The 17,388-nt window shown below is 40.9% G+C and overlaps 1 protein-coding gene across 1 annotated transcript in view; it reads left to right on the forward strand.

Moving 5' to 3' along the window:
• The window catches only part of nup107 (nucleoporin 107), an 18,630-nt gene extending 1,984 nt beyond the window's left edge, over nucleotides 1-16,646 (forward strand). Inside the window, exons 3-27 of the mRNA XM_038707723.1 lie at nucleotides 110-199; nucleotides 327-421; nucleotides 818-953; nucleotides 1,050-1,153; nucleotides 1,704-1,819; nucleotides 1,902-1,950; nucleotides 2,630-2,701; nucleotides 2,875-2,963; nucleotides 3,071-3,146; nucleotides 3,226-3,339; nucleotides 3,690-3,780; nucleotides 4,815-4,894; nucleotides 6,432-6,491; nucleotides 7,355-7,500; nucleotides 7,749-7,797; nucleotides 7,887-7,956; nucleotides 8,076-8,191; nucleotides 10,312-10,501; nucleotides 10,584-10,690; nucleotides 11,221-11,323; nucleotides 12,865-13,025; nucleotides 14,067-14,192; nucleotides 14,497-14,610; nucleotides 16,057-16,224; nucleotides 16,502-16,646. Coding sequence (XP_038563651.1) covers nucleotides 110-199; nucleotides 327-421; nucleotides 818-953; nucleotides 1,050-1,153; nucleotides 1,704-1,819; nucleotides 1,902-1,950; nucleotides 2,630-2,701; nucleotides 2,875-2,963; nucleotides 3,071-3,146; nucleotides 3,226-3,339; nucleotides 3,690-3,780; nucleotides 4,815-4,894; nucleotides 6,432-6,491; nucleotides 7,355-7,500; nucleotides 7,749-7,797; nucleotides 7,887-7,956; nucleotides 8,076-8,191; nucleotides 10,312-10,501; nucleotides 10,584-10,690; nucleotides 11,221-11,323; nucleotides 12,865-13,025; nucleotides 14,067-14,192; nucleotides 14,497-14,610; nucleotides 16,057-16,224; nucleotides 16,502-16,609 — 2,630 coding nt within the window. The 3' untranslated portion in view covers nucleotides 16,610-16,646. The remainder of the gene's footprint in view (nucleotides 1-109; nucleotides 200-326; nucleotides 422-817; nucleotides 954-1,049; nucleotides 1,154-1,703; nucleotides 1,820-1,901; nucleotides 1,951-2,629; nucleotides 2,702-2,874; nucleotides 2,964-3,070; nucleotides 3,147-3,225; nucleotides 3,340-3,689; nucleotides 3,781-4,814; nucleotides 4,895-6,431; nucleotides 6,492-7,354; nucleotides 7,501-7,748; nucleotides 7,798-7,886; nucleotides 7,957-8,075; nucleotides 8,192-10,311; nucleotides 10,502-10,583; nucleotides 10,691-11,220; nucleotides 11,324-12,864; nucleotides 13,026-14,066; nucleotides 14,193-14,496; nucleotides 14,611-16,056; nucleotides 16,225-16,501) is intronic.
• The last annotated feature ends 742 nt before the right edge of the window (nucleotides 16,647-17,388 follow it).

The following is a 17,388-nucleotide window of genomic DNA, read 5'->3' on the forward strand; positions in this document are numbered from 1 at the left end:
TCGTACTATGTCTTGGTGATGGAGGTGGCCGCCAAAATGTATGCTTTATATCGGTTCACTGCGTCATTATTTCTGTCAGTATTGTAGTTTTCCTGACTGTTGGTCTCAGTCCCATCGCCCGGCAGCCCCGTCGCTTCTACAGCAACACCAGCCCGCTCCCTGCTGAGGAACACTCCTGCTTCACTGTACAGACAGGCCGGTAGGACACTCACAAATATCGTAATCAACATCGGCTGATATTAAGCCTGATTTCAAGCTAATTATTAATTATCCTTATTTTACTGAATCCCCTCTCTCACCTCATATCTCTCTCTCTCTCTCTTCAGTAACTCCAAGGATTCCAGATGTTTCCTCCATTTTGGCTCCAGGAGGTCGAACACCTCGATACACGCATACACCCAGACATGCGCTCAGCAGTATGGTGAGAAACAAACACTCTCATTGGACCTGAACATGTTTTTCTTCTTATCTCTTACTTATTTTCTGTTTTAAGTTTGAGTGTAAGTCTGTGTTCATACTGCAGGCAGAAGTGGCCCAAATCAGATTTAAATGTTGGGTGCAACAGATGTTGACAAAGATCTGCATAAAGACACTGAGCCAGCTGTCGGAAAAGATTTTCCCCTGTGAAGAGAAGCAGACCACCTTTACATCACTCTTATGTGCATCTTAAGAAAATATCTGTTCGTACTAGTGATTCTTTCATGAGTGTCGTACAACCACAAATCTGTCAATCATGGCATAAAATGTGAGAAGTTGCGTGAAACTCCATTATTAACTTAAATCCGTTATTCTCTCTAAATTGTTGGTATGTGTCTAGAACTTGGATGACAGTGATTGGACCAACAGCATGTATGTCTCTCCTGTTTCGGGCTTGGAAAACACCAGCTTCTTCACAGATGACATCGCCAACCTTAGCTCAGCCCTACTAAAGGAGGACGACCCAGGCGAGGCCGGTGAGTGAAACAAACGCACCCGAGCTCACTCTGTTACTCTGCAGTGTTAGTTTACAGTACTCTTGCTAACACTGTAGTTTTTGATATTTTTTCCAGCGGCTGCCAGTCTTTTCCCAGAGTTCCTTGGGTCCTTTCTGAAACACTCTTCGTCTGCTGTGTTTGAGCTGCTTGAGGATTACCAGGCGCTCTGCCAGGACAAGGTAGGCTTTGGTTTGCTACCAGCACCTCTAAAGCTCACTAATCAAGACATTTAACACATACAGAAACCCGAAGTGTTATGCATGGGACTATTTCTTGGCTGGGAGCAGTAACTTCCTGGAGTCTGCCTGGCAACTGGCAACCCTGTTTTACGTTGAACTTTTTGTTCGTATTAAACAAACAAGATATAACGTGTTAATTAGGGATTTTTAGAGGTGTTGGTGGTTGGATTTTGTTACCTTTTTAACAGAGCCAGGCTAACTGTTTCTAGGCTTTGTGCTAAGCTAAACTAACCGAATGCAAGCTGTAGGTTCATATTGTACAGACATGAGTGGCATCAACCTTCTCATTTAAGTGAATTTCCGAAAATGTTGAGCTGTTCCTTTAAGTACGAAGCTTGAGTAAGGACACGTTAAGCTAAGATTAGCATAGAGACTAGAAAAATGAGGAAACAACAAACTTGGCTCTGTCTAAAGTTCATAAAAATACGTCTACTAGCACAGTCGAATGCTCAGTTTAGTTACTCACCGTCTCTCCATCACTGTATTTAAGGTGGATGTGCTGCAGTCTGTGGTCCTCAGAGCGGGTCAGAACAGTAAAACAGCAGGAGTCCGCTGGCTGCTGCAGCAGGAGAACTGCTCCTGGAGACTCATCACCTCACTGTACAGGTACCTGTCCGACTGAAGGACCACCTGCCTGTCTGACTGACTGTGTACTTGTCTCTGATTGATCACCTGTCTGTTTCTGCAGGGATCGGGTCCAGTTGGCGCTGGAAGATGACATCATGACAGACATGGTTGTGAGTGACAGACTGCAGGCTGCAGGCAGCTAACATTCAAACACACTGCCAAACAGTCTTAAACCTGCAATGACTGATCTTTTTTGGCACTTTTACACATCCAGCAGTTACAGATTAACATGATCATTTATTTAGTATTTATTTTTCCCACCAAAGGCTATGTCATAAGATATAAAAAATAAATAAAAGCTACTATCTGTAACAACATAATACATTCATTGGAAAAGAAGCAAGTAGAAGAAATTCAAAGCAAGTAACAAAAATGGTCTGCCAATGATTTAAGCAACTTTTTGTGTGTGCCTCGAAGCTCCTGTGTGTAGTTTCCCAACAGCTCCACCTACATTAAGCATCTGCATTGAAATACTAAGTAGAGATATCAGAAGTGAGCCGAGTCGAATATGCCTATGTTGTGTCACTGTAGCAGGATTAAACTGCCGTTGTTTGGTTCAGTGTAAAAAAGCAAAGCAAAGAGTAATGACCGCTCTTCTTTATGGCAATATTGCAGGCTCTCTAAAAAAACATCTGCTAATTCGCTTCTGTGATTGTCTTTACCTGAAGCAATTCCAACACACACACACACAGCTTTCTTGTTTTGGGTCTCAATACACCAGCCAAAAGCATGAATCAGATGCTTCCGTGAGCTGTAAAGTTTAAGTCTTGTTTGCGTCCTTCTGTGTAGGTTCCCAGTGAGAGCGAGAAAATCGTGGTGGAGCAGCTCTTTCAGCGGGATGCTGCCATACGACAGAGTCAGGTAACAAACCCACGCACACATACGAACACCGTCAGTTAAGAACGGATTGAATGAATAAAATGAATCGGGTCATTCTCGATCAGAGTTATGAGACAACATGATGTAACTGGAGGAAACTGCTTTTGTTTTTGCCGTCATTGCTAGTTGTTTACTGTCTAGTCACTGTGTTGCAGCTGGTTGTTGATTGGCTGGAGAGCATTGCCAAGGATCAGATTGGAGATTTTTCTGATAACATAGAATACTACGCCAAAAACGTCTGCTGGTGAGTTCCCAATTTTACTGTGTGTTTTTAAATATCAAGTCCAGAGTGGTGTGTATTTAGATCATCAGGGAGTTCCTGCTTTAGTAAAATGTGTGTTTGTGTCTCAGGGAGAACACCCTCCATGCACTGAAGCTGAGGAGGAAGAGCGGCTCTGCCTTTACTGTTCCTCTGGTCACAGAGCTGGTGAGTCCACTGCAACAAACAGATGCTCACCCCTAGTGTTTCTAAATAACACAGATAATGTGTGTTCGTGTGTGTTCAGGACCCAGACGCTCCTCTCCGGCAGCAGCGCCCCCTGGCTGACCTGGACAGAGAGGACGACGCCCGACTGCTGAAGAACCTGTTTACCCTGATCAGAGCGGGGATGACCGAGGAGGTAGAGAGCGAGAGAGAGAGACACACATTTGGGATCTCATTGTGTTTAAAGGGACAGAAAACCCCCAAAAATGTTTTACCACTAACCCCTACTGGCATCAAGCCAGGCAGGTAGTTTTAGTTTTGTCTTTTGAGGTTTGTCCAGATGTGCAGCACCTGCCTGTTGTTTTAATACGAGCTCAAAGACGTGCTGAAACATCCTAAAACAGTCTAACAAAAGATGTTTTAATTCAATAATTACTTGCATGAAGGGGTGCATTGGTAGAGAAAATTACTGCAGGGGTGCTGTGGGTTCAAAATGATGATTGTTTTTTTGGGTTAACCACTGTGTGTGTGTGTGTGTGTGTGTAGGCTCAGAGGCTGTGTAAGCGCTGTGGTCAGGCCTGGAGAGCAGCAACTCTAGAAGGCTGGAAACTTTACCATGATCCCAACATGACCTCAGGTAATATCTGACCCCAATGTCACGTGAGTGAGAGTCTGTAAGTGTGCAAGTAAATCTCATGGTGATACTAAAAAACCTGACTATTAACCAACCGACACCAACAAAGAGTTTCTATTTAGGTATTCAGCCAACCCTCAGCAATAACTAGTTAATTCATTTTGATTAAATTGTGTCGTTGACTAAAACTTTCACCTACAGTTTAAAGCCTTATTCAGACTGGATCTATTTGTCTAGGAGAGGTGGCGTGATGTTCACATTACCTGTACTGGTCAGGGGTTTTAATCCTGTCTCGTATGTGGGGCATTTTTCACCTTTGTCCCAGAAACGCGGACAGCTGCAGTTACCTCCTGTTTTAGCTTATATTTGTTTACATTTTAGCATATTAGCACCATCAAAAGTATGCCAAATTAGCTATTAGCCCTTCCTGTTTGCAGCGTACCCGTGGAAATACAGACAACTATCACTGGATTACTTTGATACTGAAGAAAACTTAAAAATGTGATTCTCAGCCAAGCTCTGTCTTATTGTGATTTCTGAGCGGATTTGTGGACGTTTTATAGGTAATGATGTCCTCTGGGAAGTGTAAATCCTACTGAATGATGTCAATAATTTTCATGTACGATATATATTTTTTTTAGAACTCAAATTCACCTCATGCAGTATCTTTGCTTTATGACTCTCCCTCTACGCCTCCCCTTCAACTCTCCCGTGCCGCCTGTTGAATGTCCATTCCTGTTACCGACCATATCTTGTAATTTCACAATTGACACAGCCACCTCCCCCTGTAATGTTGATCTCGCTCAAATAGGGCTTAAGAAAACCATTCGTTATGTAATTTATAATTAAAATAGCCTATATTGTGATTCTCCTTCAAATTACTATTTCAGTATTTAAAAAAAAAAAAACAATCGCCTTCACACTGCAGCTCTGCCTCTGCTACTAGACTGTTTGGGTCTAAAAATTTGCTTGTCCCACAACATTTCTGTGTCCACTGTCGCTCTTTACGTGACTATCTCTTTCTGTTCTCCCCTCAGGCAGTACAGAGTTGCAGCCTGTCGAAGGAAATCCTCACAGAGGAATCTGGAAGGCCTGCTGCTGGAGAATGGCTGAGGAGGTACAACACACACACAGGGGGTGGAGAAGTTTGGGGTTCCTTTAAATTTTTCACATTTTCCTATGAAAAATATGTAATTTCACATCATATTGGGCCATTATTTTCACCATATCTCTGAACAAAGAGTTAAAGCTAGAGCAGATAATAAATAACCAACACCCAAAGACCAGCCTACTGGGGAGGAGCTACAACCGTTAGATTTGGGGAAAGTTATTTGATTTGTTATGATGCTCTCCAAAGTGATTTTACATTTATGGCTCAGCATGTTTTGGGCATCTCCCCCTAAAACCCTGTTAATATGACCTCCATAGATAATAATTATAGATGTGATTGTTCATGTTTGCCTTTTGTTACTTCATTTTACACCTTTTTGGCATTTAACTGTACAGACAATAGGCTATAAAAAAAAATAGGCAACTTAAAAAACCACCTCCCTTCTGAGGTGCATTTTATTTGCACATTAAAATCTTAAAGGAAACATCTCCTCGTTAGCTTAAAAGGACTAGTTTGCATCACTAATTTGCTTTACTAACCTCAGCTCCTCCGGTCACCTCCGTACTTTCTTTTCCTAACAACCACTTTTTCAGTCTCATCTGGAAAATAGTTTAGGATGAATCAGTCTGGACAGGACAGAGCTGCAGGTTGCACAAGTTTAGTCTAAGTTTGTACCTTATGTTCTCAACATTGGACAAGTAGGCAGTAATAAAATACCAGTTACTTTCTATAGAGCTAATGTTAAATTACATAGCAGCCAAAAGACGCAGCCTGCTGTTGAAGCTTTCCTGCTCAGCTGCGCAGTCTGAAGGGGAGCTAGCGCAAACAGGCTTCACTTTTCCAGCAGTTGGGGAAACAACAGACGGACTTTTCTTGGTCTTATGAAGCCGCCACACCGTAACCAACACAGTACATTCACTGCCAGAATATTTTCCTCCGCTCACGTTCACAACTTTCTGCCGCTCGGACAATCAAACACTCGCTTCGCGCCTCCCGATAAGGAGTTACTTTGCTCTTATAACAACACCTATCACGTAGATGTCCTTTGAAGAACGAGGAGAGGAAATGAGCCGAGCGATGAGTCTTACTGTGCTCTCATAGTGTGTGTGAGTGAAAATTAGTAGTGCATTAATATAATAATGATTGTGGGAAAGTTTAGTAGCGGCAGTCATACTTCAGCAGTGGCACACCGCCGCTCCTGAATGCATATAGGGGACACACTGCTGTTTACAGTGCGCAAATAAAATATTAATTACATGATTAACTGTAGAGGCTCCAGTCTGTGGCCTTGTAACCACTAGGAAACCTCTTCCAAATAAAATAGCCACTGTCTGTGTGGTGGAACAGACAGTAAAATGATTGGGACATTACATTACTGTGTTGAACTGGTGTCCAGGACCAGTTAATTAAACAGCGTGAGTTTGTTTGACACAGGAACTGTTGTCCTGCAGGAAATGGCACATTTTCTGAAAAGACTAAATAAGGAATATAAATAAAACATCATAAAATTTACCCACCTGCTGTGTGTGTTTGTCTGTTTTAGGAGCAGTTAAACAGATATGAGAGAGCAATCTACGCCTGCCTGAGTGGAAACCTCAAACCGGTAATATAATTAGTTTGTATGTCTGTGTCTTCATGTGTGATTCTGTTTGTGTATATATATGCTGCTGTGTTTGCCTCAGTGGTTCTCGGTTAATGATGGGAGAGATTTGTCCATCTCGGAGCAGGGTCACAATAGAGCCGTGTTACTCTTAGGGTTGGGGTTAATAGCATTTTATCACATCTGAATTCTGTATCTAATCCACTTTTAGTGCTGCAACTAATAATTATTTTAATTTTCAATTAATCTGGCAAATATTTAGATTAATCTATTAACTGTTTTTTCTAAAAAGTGCAGAGACATAGTGAAAATCTTCCATAGTAATATCCCAGAGTCCAAAATGACATCTGACCAACAGTCTAAAACGCAAAGGCAGTAATATAAAACAGAGAAGCAGCAAATGCGCTGTGGGTGACTCTATGGATGGCAATGTCAGCCAGTTTGGTCCAGACTAAAATCTCTGAACAGCCATTAGATGGACTGCAATGAAATTTCAGTCATGGTGCCCAGAGGATGAATCCTGCAGACTTTGATGATCCTCTTACTTCTCTCTGGCGCCACCATAAGGTGGAATTTTAGTAAACACAGTCATGCTGCCCTCAAGTTGAACTGTAATAGTGTTATTCAGAAAATATGAAAATGCTAACAGACTAAGATGATTAAACTTAGTAAATGTTACACCTGTTAAACTTCATCACGTTAGCGTCGTCATTGCAAGGATGTTGGCATTTAGCTTCAGTTAAGAGTTCAGCCTCACAGATCTGCTTGTGTGGCTGTAAACTCTTAGCAACACAAACATCTCTGCTTTTGCTGTCAGTTCAGTTTGACTTGACAGTAGGTCATAAAAACTATCCTCGATGTCTTAGCTCCTGGCAGTGTGTGAATCATGGGAGGACTGCGTGTGGGCGCACTTCAGAGTGATGGTCGACTCCCTGGTTGAAAAGGATCTGATGTCATCGGGAATGGCCCACCAGGAAGTGGAGACGCTGCCTCGAGAATACCTGGAGGCCAAGTACGACACGTGCAGAAATATACAGTCACAGCTGTACTGACTGGAAAGTTTCTCCTGAATAAATAGTCTTTTACTAGATGGAAGTGGAGCTGCCTCTTTTAAAGAGAACAGCTTTCAATTTGTAGAAATTTATTACATGTTTTTAATGTGACAAGACCATCCAGGCTGCTATAGATGAACCTACATAGAGAATAAAGACACGCCGAATATCTCCCTGATCATTTTACTGTCTCTCTCTCTCGCCTCAGTTGGACCATGGAAAAGGTCTTTGAGGAACTTCAAGCCTCTGAGTCAAAGGTGAGACTCACTAACTGAATGTGAGAGGTGAATGTCACATGACTGAACCCACCTTAAATGTAGTTGTTTTTTTTTTTGTGTGTGCGCAGAGGGTTTTGGAGGAAACCAGAGAGCATTACCACGTCATCCAGAAGTTTGTCATCCTAGGAGACCTGGACGGTAACCCCCCCCCTATACCTTCCGCCAAGAGGAATCACATTCCTCTGGCAAACGCACCTTACCCTAAGATGATAACTCCTATCCCTAAACCTTAACCTCTGACTCTTTGTCTCCTTCAGGTCTGTTGGAGGAGTTTTCTGATTGGCTGTCTGCCTCTAAGCCCCTTCCCTCCCATCTGCTGCGTTTCATGACTCACCTTGTGCTGTTTTTCCGCTCCCTGGGTTTGGCACTGAAGGTAAAGTAGACAGATTAGTCTGATTAATTACGTCAGGATAAAGCTGTATCCTCTTGTTTTTCCATGGACTCCGGTCCATTAGAAAAGTCAGAATTAATTTGTCCAGTACTTTAGCACAGATATAATTTAAATTGATCTTATTTATAACTTTCATTATCACTTTGGATGCTACACTAATGTTAGCTAACATTACAATTTCAATAATTGACAGGAGAAGCTGGTGCTCAATGTCTGAATGCCCAGACGTACTGCGTAAAGATACTGATGTGATATTCCTACACGAGATTAAATTGTGACAAGATATCTCGTCACATTTTTCACATGCTGTCAGTCAAGCCACATATTAATGTTCTCACGCAATGAAATACAAATGTATAACTTATAAGATGGACTTGCAGAGCTAACACCGGCGTACACCTTGATAGTAATCAACCGCACTGCGAGTCCGGACAGCTGTGAGGAGTGGTAACGGAACTGGTTTTAGCAACATAAACATCTACAAACTAAAGCGTAGCCTTGCTTTGTTTGGGACTGTGAGCTGAACGTTATCAGAGCTGCTGAAGTTAACGTGTGGATCTGTGGTGAGATTTCTGGTTGATCAAAAGTGTTTGTTACTTTCAGTTTCACGTGCAACACGCTGTCCCAAATTACGTCGGTCAAACTGTCTGAATGGGATAACGGACAACGTCACTTCCAGCGGATTAATAAAGGAATGCACAGCAGAATAAAGGGCAGCTAGACTTCTCACCAAATGATGACTTTATTCTCTTAATATTATGTCTTCTTTCTGGACCTGTCAGAGAACACACAGATGTGTGAGAGATTCTGAATGTGCAGAAAGTTTTGAACAAAAGCTGCTGAAACACAGGAGCTTATAAAGTCCAGGGATTTCTAACTGAATAAAAATTCAATAATTTATCATTGAGGTGAAAAGGTGCCACATTTAAAGACATTACTTCCCCAAACAAAGACTCAGAAAAGGAGGGAAGACTAAATCTCAGCAGGGATGATGTTACATGAGAAAAGTTGATCTACAGGAGAAACAGATCTGAGAGCTGCACTGATTTAGATTCTGTTATAGTTTCTGGTATAGATTTTTAATTGTCACCTGCCACCTAAACAGGTTTACATAAATAAAATTTAAAAAATCACCATAAACTGGTGCAGAAGAAATCATCAGAATGCAGGAAATAAAGTGTTTAAAACTCAAACTTTTATATAATTCAGCTCTAAAGACTTCTTAAAAATAGTGTTAAAATCTCGTCTTGATCTAGTGAACAGTCTTGAATTTCGTCTTGTCTCGTGGGTTAAGTGTCTCGTCACCAATGTTGGGGTAATTACTAAAAAAATTTAATGGATTACACATTACTAGTTACTTTTTTTTTTTAAGTAATGCCTTACTTTACTAGATTACTCAGTGCTGAAAGTAACTAGTTACACTACTAGTTACGTTACTTTCGGATTACTGCGTAACATCACCTGCACAATAACTGTCAAATAACATTTCATTACAATACAACATGGATTCAAAAAGGTTGTCCTTCCAACCATATATTTTTTACATGAATAAAAAAAATAAGACACTGGCACTCTAAGGAAAAACTTATGTAATGTAATTTGAATATGTGCATTTAACCGCCCCCCGAAAGACGTTTGATTTATTTTTCTCTCCTTCAGTTATACGCATAGTTGAAGAAGCAGTACGCAAGTAATGCGACGATTTTATTATTAGTAACTGTAATGTGATTACTGAAGTTATCAACAGTAATGCGTTACAGACAAATGTAATCTGATTACAGTAATGCATTACTTTGTAACATGTTACCCCCAGCAATGCTCGTCGCACCCCTACCGGTCATACATCAGTGCCTCTGAGACGTGTGACTTAGCGTGGTCGGTTATTTTCCTGGCCAGTGCCACTTGAAAACAGCTTAACAGCTTCTTACACTAGGTCCCAAGTGAAACGTGACTCACTATGACTCGAAATTAGAAAGAGAGAATTTTTATGTTTCTAGGCATTTTTTCTGGTTTGAGAATCAGAAGCGAGGTTTTATTCAGTCAGATTTAGGAATAGTTCAAATTGATGTCTGCTGACCAGTTTGTCTCTTTCTCTCTTTAAGGAGGAGGTGTGTGTGGATGTGCTGAAGGCGTACGTCTCCCTTTTGATTCAGGACCAGCAGACTGACCTTGTGGCGAGCTACGTAAGCCAGCTACCAGCCGAGCTCGCCACGGCTCAGTACGCTGCTTTCTTGGAGACAGTCACCCAGCCGGAGCTCCGGCCCCGCTGCCTGCAGCTCGCCACTGATGCAGGTGAGACAGATAAAACTGGGGCTATTAATACAACAAACGATATTACTGGGATGATACTGGATGTTTGTTTTTGTGTGTGTAGGTCTCGATGTCGCTGCGATAACCAAGATGGTGGTGGAGACGGTGAGAGAGAGAGACGATACAGAGTTTACACCCCACCCCCAGACGCTGGAGACGGGAACGACAAAGGTAGAGAATAAAAACTGCTAATTCTTTCTACAAAAACTAAGACAAACATTTGTTAAGCACCTTTTTTCCGCTGCGAAAACAAGACTAAAACTAAATAAAAATGACCGGTTGAAAAGGGTGAGTGGTATATAAACATAGTGCCTTTTCAGCTAATCTTGAAATAGAAAGGAACAAGAATAACTGAATATATCAAAGACAGTGACAATTGTTGCCTCAGAATGCTTAGAAGACATCACAAATTATGAAATAGATGCACTAAGGGCTGCAACTAACGGTTATTGTCATTGTCATAAATGTTTGTCAAAGCTCAAGATGATGTCCTCAAAGAGAGAAGAGAAGGAACGAAACCAGAAAATAATCACATTTAAGGCATTTCATTTAATAGTTGACAACTATTCGATTAATCATTGCAGCTCTAGATGCACTAGAAATGTCTTTAATTGTTGTTTACTAAATCCGGCATGAAGTTTAGCATCATAGTTTGTTGTGTTAGTAGAACTGGGTGGAGTTACTGTGCTGTGCTCTGACAGGAGGACCTAAGGAAGATTGATGTTATCGATTGGCTGCTGTTTGACCCCGCCCATCGAGCAGAGGCCCTAAAGCAGTCCAACGCCATCATGAGGAAATTTCTGGGTACTTTTTGACGTTATTGTTTATTTATGTGATTATTTTTATTCATCAAAACTGTCTCAGCCATCTTTTCTGGCTCGCAGTCACTGATATAGGGACTCTTGAGAGAGAGAGAGAGAGAGAGAGAGAGAGAGACATTCATTACAAGTTTAGTTTGCAGGAATATTCATGAATCGTGTAACGCCATGTTTTGAAAGATTAGCTTCCTAAAAGTCTGTTTTAAGTTTATTTTTCTCATAATACTTGTTTGTACATTGACACAAAAATTGCATTGTTTTAATCACAATTGGTCAGAACGAATGCAGACAGACATAATACCTCAAACAATAGTAAAACTAACACACACACTAACATATTTCCCAGAAGATATTAGTGGAGGAGCCCGCCTATTAGGGATGGGTATCGCTACTCGGTACCTTTTTATTGTATTGACCGAAACACACCATGCGTGATTTTAACAGCCGCTCACCTTCAGCGGCGTGCTGCGCTCAGGCATGTTCGTCACTGTTGCAAGTTTATCACCACAAGCTTGGCTTTCCGTTGGTTTCATCTTCTGGTATCATTTAACACTTCTCTGTACATTTGTATTTGCTATTGACATCACTTGTCACTGATTGATCGCTGCGTTCAATCATATCAATCACTTATCAAACACTTTTGTGGCGCAGCAGCGATCAGCTGATTTTAGTGTAGTTAAGTGACTTGTTTAACCGACTCTTTCTTGTTTTATACTTGTGACTGTCATTTTTAGAGGTTTGCGACTCACCAATAAAGGGAAAAGCACTTAGAGAGATCTTTCAATTCAGTTTATTGATTGAAAGTTAACAAAATAATTTTCCGTTGTTTACACGTATCAAAATATTTAAATAAAACTCCCAAGCTGTAGTCTTTTCCCGTATAATACTGCCTGTGAGGATGAACCAATTAGGATGAGGAGAAATCTGATACAATTTCCCGTTACTTTTATGTAACAGTTATTTGAAACGAGAAAAAAAAAAAAAATAGATAACCTTGCTTCTCCATAACCACAATAAAAACTAATAGACTACCAATCAACTACTATGGCTTCAACAGGTGCAAGGTATCGAATGAAGTACTCTATTGGTATCGGTGTCACTTTAAGGGTACTGATTTTGCTACTGGTATTGTAAAATTTTAACTATCAACCAGTTAATAATTAAAATTAATAAATAGCAGAGCAGACTGTATGTGATGCACCTAAATACAGGACTGGTAATACACAATAAATATAAAATAATACTCTGTATTGGAATACATATAAACCTTACACATTATGTTGGAAACAAAACCCATATCTCAGGAAACTGAGAAAGTATCACATGTCATTCAACAGTTTGACAGCTGAGGATCTTCTGTATCAGTTACTTGTTTATTTAGCTAAAACTAGTGCAGTCTAGTACAACAGTCTTGCAATAAATCTAACAAACGTGAAGGTTTTAATGTTCGGTTTTTGTAATGTGCTTCTTCACTGTTTTCCTCCTCCTGCGTGTCTCTCTCTCTCTCTCTCTCTCTCTCTCTCTCAGCTGTGCAGAAACACGACGCAGCCAAGGCGGTGTTCTCTAAAGTTCCAGAGGATTCAATGAGGGAGATTTACTGCCAGTGGTCGGGGGTCGGTCAGACAGCGCCCCCGCCTGCTGAGGATGAGAACGCCATCAGAGAACACCTGTGTATCAGAGCCTACCTGGTCTGTCGCCTGTCTCTGTATTAATGTTTTAAATTATATCAAGGCCGATTAGGTCGTTATCATGACTACTGTAGTAATAATAATAATAATAATAATGATGATGTGTTCATTGAAAAATAATCAGAAGTAGTGTTCACATAGTGGTGGCAGTAAAAGTACAAATAAGGCATTTCTTCCAATACAGGAAATTTACGACCCCTAACCTAAACTTTGAAAAACCTGTGATGATTTTCAGATCTATCGCCACTGCAAACATTTTTATCTTATGTCTGTGAGGATTCTCAGTCATCCAGGTCATAGTTATCCAACGGAGGTTAAAGTCAAGGGCAACTGGACTTGGTTGAAGATACTAGAAGATGTTTCCTCCCTCATCCAAGGGACTTCTTTAATTTCTATTTTACTTAACGTCCATGGTTTATTTTGAAAGTTGTTACCAAACATAGTATTTAAATAGGGTCACAAATCTTTAATTTTGGTAATAAACAAATATTGGACAACTTTAACCAGCAGATGGCCCTAGATGACAAGAATCTCCACAGTTATTAGGTGTGTTTGACTTCATACTTAACGTGATGCATGCTGGTTAGAAATTGTGTCCGACTTTCACCAGCGCTGCAAAACGTCACCAGTCATTGACCTCACAGTAAGCTGAGGTAGAAGTGTCCCCGCCCCTGCAGTCACCTGCAGCTCACGTTAGACTATCAAGTCGGCGAAAGTCAGCCGCTGTCATCTCGAACGCACCTATTATAAATCATCCTGAAGGGGACTTGAATGTCAGTGCCAAATTTAATCAATCCCTCTAGCACCACCATGAGGTTTTAAGAGATAAACCTCATTAATTAACAGATGAAGCATCTGGGGACGCTCTGGATGTTAATGTCAGGTAGAAAAAGGGCCTCTGGGTTTTGCATCGTTAAGCTCCCGTAGTGGAAAAGAGCTAATAGAGTCCTAATAGCACTGTAGCTGCAGCATTACTCCAGTCTGTTCTGCAGGGATTGACAAGGTTTATTGATATGAATGTGTTATTTGTTGGTCTCCCAGGAAGCTCACGAGGCTTTCACTGACTGGTTCAGCCACAGTAGCTCTGCCCCACAGAAGCCAGCACCTGCCCCCGACGCCAAATTCACAGAGAGAGTAGCCAATGAGATGAGAGAGAAGGAGTACCAGGTACACACACACACACACACACACACACACACACACACACACACACACACACACACACACACACACACACACACACACACACACACGTTACGTCTATAGATGGTTTACATTTAAAACAAATACTCATTACATCTTATCTAGATGCATGAGGAATACTATATTATTCAGGGTCTCTGGTACTCAAATCTTTTAACAGTACCAACACAGCAATTTAATAAAATACTTGTTTATATAAATGTTCTTGCTTTATATTTGGCTGTTTCACTTGTCATTTTGTGTGTGTGTGTGTTTGTGTGTGTGTCAGGCGTCCCTGTCTGCCTGGTCGTGCCGTCTGGACGTTCTAACTGAAGATGTGAAAGAGAGAATATACAACGTGCTGCTGTTCGTAGACGGAGGATGGATGATCGACAACAGACAGGTAACTGTTTATGACAGGAAGCGTGATCCATACATTTAGGGCGTTCCCACCACAGGAACTTCTAGTGAACGAGTTGACTCTTAGACGAAGATCTCAGGACACCCGGAAGGTCTCTCACAGCCTTGTTTAATGAAGCTAGACTGAAGAAACTGTATCAGCAGGTCTGAAGATTACCTCATGGTCCACAATATTTATTCCTTTGCTATCCATTTCAGTCTATCGTGGATCCCAGACAAGGTCATCTTTTCCTGGCTTAATAGGAGACAGTCAGTCTGTAAACATCTAAGATTTAAGAAACGCATTTTTCTGCAAGCCTTGAGCCTTGAACGACAGTGCTTCTCTATCAGCCCAGCTGTCGTCATATCCTGACGGAGACAGACTAGGTCATTCTGCCTCTCGACATGCAAGTGACCTGAACGGGAGATATACACAATCCATACCTTAGCAAAACCCCCTCACACAGTGGGGACCAAGAACCTTTTGAGAAACGAACTAAACCTGTGTTTCTACTGAAGGAACCTGAGACTGAATTCAGTTCCGGTGTGGTAGCTCCAGGTGCTAAAAAAAAGGCTCAGGGTTCTACTTTCTGAAGGTTCAGGAACTTCATTCAAATAACAAGGAAGTGCTCTAGTATCGATAGTAGGACAAGGGTCAGACATTTCTATATTAATGTTAAAGACAAAGTTAGGCTTTGTTGTTGGTTTCCCGACTCGCTTGTAAAATGAGTGCGAGAGAAAGAGAGATTTCACCAGCGAGTAACATGAGTGAGTAAGGGAGAGGGATTGGCGGTAGAGAGGACACGAAAATTAAATGTTCGGATTGTTTCATGGCAGTTATGTTCTAAAGCATGCTGTGAATTAAGGATTTATTTCCACCAAATCAGGATTGGTGATTGTTGGAACAGTGGAAAAACTAAACAAGGTTTGGTATATTCATTTTATATATAAATTTTTTTTCCTGTGTTGTGCAATGATCTGTGAGGTAAAATTACTCTTTTTCTCAATGGAGTCTGGTCAGGTTTGTTTTGGTTTGAAATGCTGAAGCTCTAATGTGACATTTAGGCACTTGGAGCTCCTTTTTAAAGGAATTGTTTGACATTTTGGGAATATTGTTTTTTTTGTTTTTCTGAAGATACCACTGTAATATTGATCAATTTAATATAAAGCTGCAGCCAGTTAGCTGGGGATGGGCTGAAAAAAATACATATGTCTGCTGGACGGGATTAAAATCTCTGACTTGGGTAGTTAATGTTAAAATCACCCCACCCCTGAATGATAAATCTAGCCTGAGGTCTGGGCTTTACAAGATTTTAAAACTGTTGTACTTTCCATTAGTCCAGTTATTCATAAAATAAGAATGTATTTATTTTTTATCTAAATGATTTATGGAACTGATTGTCTGCATATTTGATTGGTTGGTAAAGAGATTGTTTGGTTGTGTTTTCAGGATTCAGAGCCAGATTCAGAGCGCAGCCACCAGATGGCAGCGTTACGGTCTCTCTGTCTACCTCGCCTCAGCTTCTTACTGCTCAGTGTGCTGCAGAACTCCTCCAGACACCAGGAGGCGCTGCGCCTCGCTGACATCATCTCATCAGACCAACACCGCCTCTACCAGGTAACTACAACTGGGCTGACGCTGTGCAATTTGTTGAGTGTTTTTAAATCCCAAGAAATCTGCTAAAATACTTTTATTCTAAAGTTTGCAAATAGGAATAAAAGTAAAGGATTTGTACTTTTTTCTGTGAACAGTTTGATTATTCTGGCCCCTTTTCTTTGAGGATCTTGTTTCTTTCTATGATAATGTTGATGGTCTGCTGGTTCTCTCTTCATCAGGTCATGTTTTTTTTATGGTCCGCTTGTTTCTTTCTGCCTTCTTCTCTCCACAAATTCAGGTTTTCTCTAAAGAGGAGCTGAGGAGGTTCCTTCAGAAGTTGAGGGAGTCGTCGCTCTCTCTGTTGGACCAAACACTCGACCCGCTGGGCTACGAGTTACAGCCATGAACACACAAATAAAATACACACACACACACAGCAGTGTTTGAATCGCTGTCTTTTCAGATTGTTTTGTTTGATTTTGTTTTTTTTGCAAAATAAAAGCCTGTGTTTCCTGTAGTGGTCTAGTGTAAACTTTATTTAAAGCAGGTTTTTCCAGGAATAAAACTGATAGTTAGGTTGCCTTGAGAGAAAAATGTTATATGTTAGACTTAGATTAGGTTAATTGGATTACATGTGCATGTTTTATCATTGTTTACGTTATCATTAGTCCCAAGTGTAGACCTCAACATCCAGCAGGAGGAGTTGAAGTACTAGTCAGAGCAACTTCCAGTATGTCCCACAGTCCTTTTGGCCTGTCTGGCAGATGGTTATTTAGAACTGATGAAATGAAATATTCCTTATAATGTACATTGTAGAACTGAAGGGTTTATCTAAAGGCTTCCTTTGGGTTCCTGCTCATGTTGGTGTGGAGGGAAACGATCAGGTGGATACTCAGAACCAAGCACATGTAACTGTAAAGCTGAAGCTAAGACATATTTGCAGCCAGTATGGCAGGAGTATTGGGAGAAACAATGAAACTGGAAGACATATATACTATACCCAGGAGAATGGTGTGCTGGAAACGACGGGAAGAAATATAACCAGTTGTCTGAGAATAGGTCATACAGGTCGAAACCATAGATTATATAAAATAAGCAAACCCGCTGGAAAATACTGAAGGTGTCCAAACAGTTTCAGGGGAGGCTCAATGAATTGAAGTGAAAAAATATTAGTTATCAAACAGA

Source organism: Micropterus salmoides, unplaced genomic scaffold (assembly GCF_014851395.1).
Source record: "Micropterus salmoides isolate LMB-PRFRI ecotype aquatic unplaced genomic scaffold, ASM1485139v1 Ms_hic_scaffold_9, whole genome shotgun sequence".
Classification (NCBI taxonomy): Eukaryota; Metazoa; Chordata; class Actinopteri; order Centrarchiformes; family Centrarchidae; genus Micropterus; species Micropterus salmoides.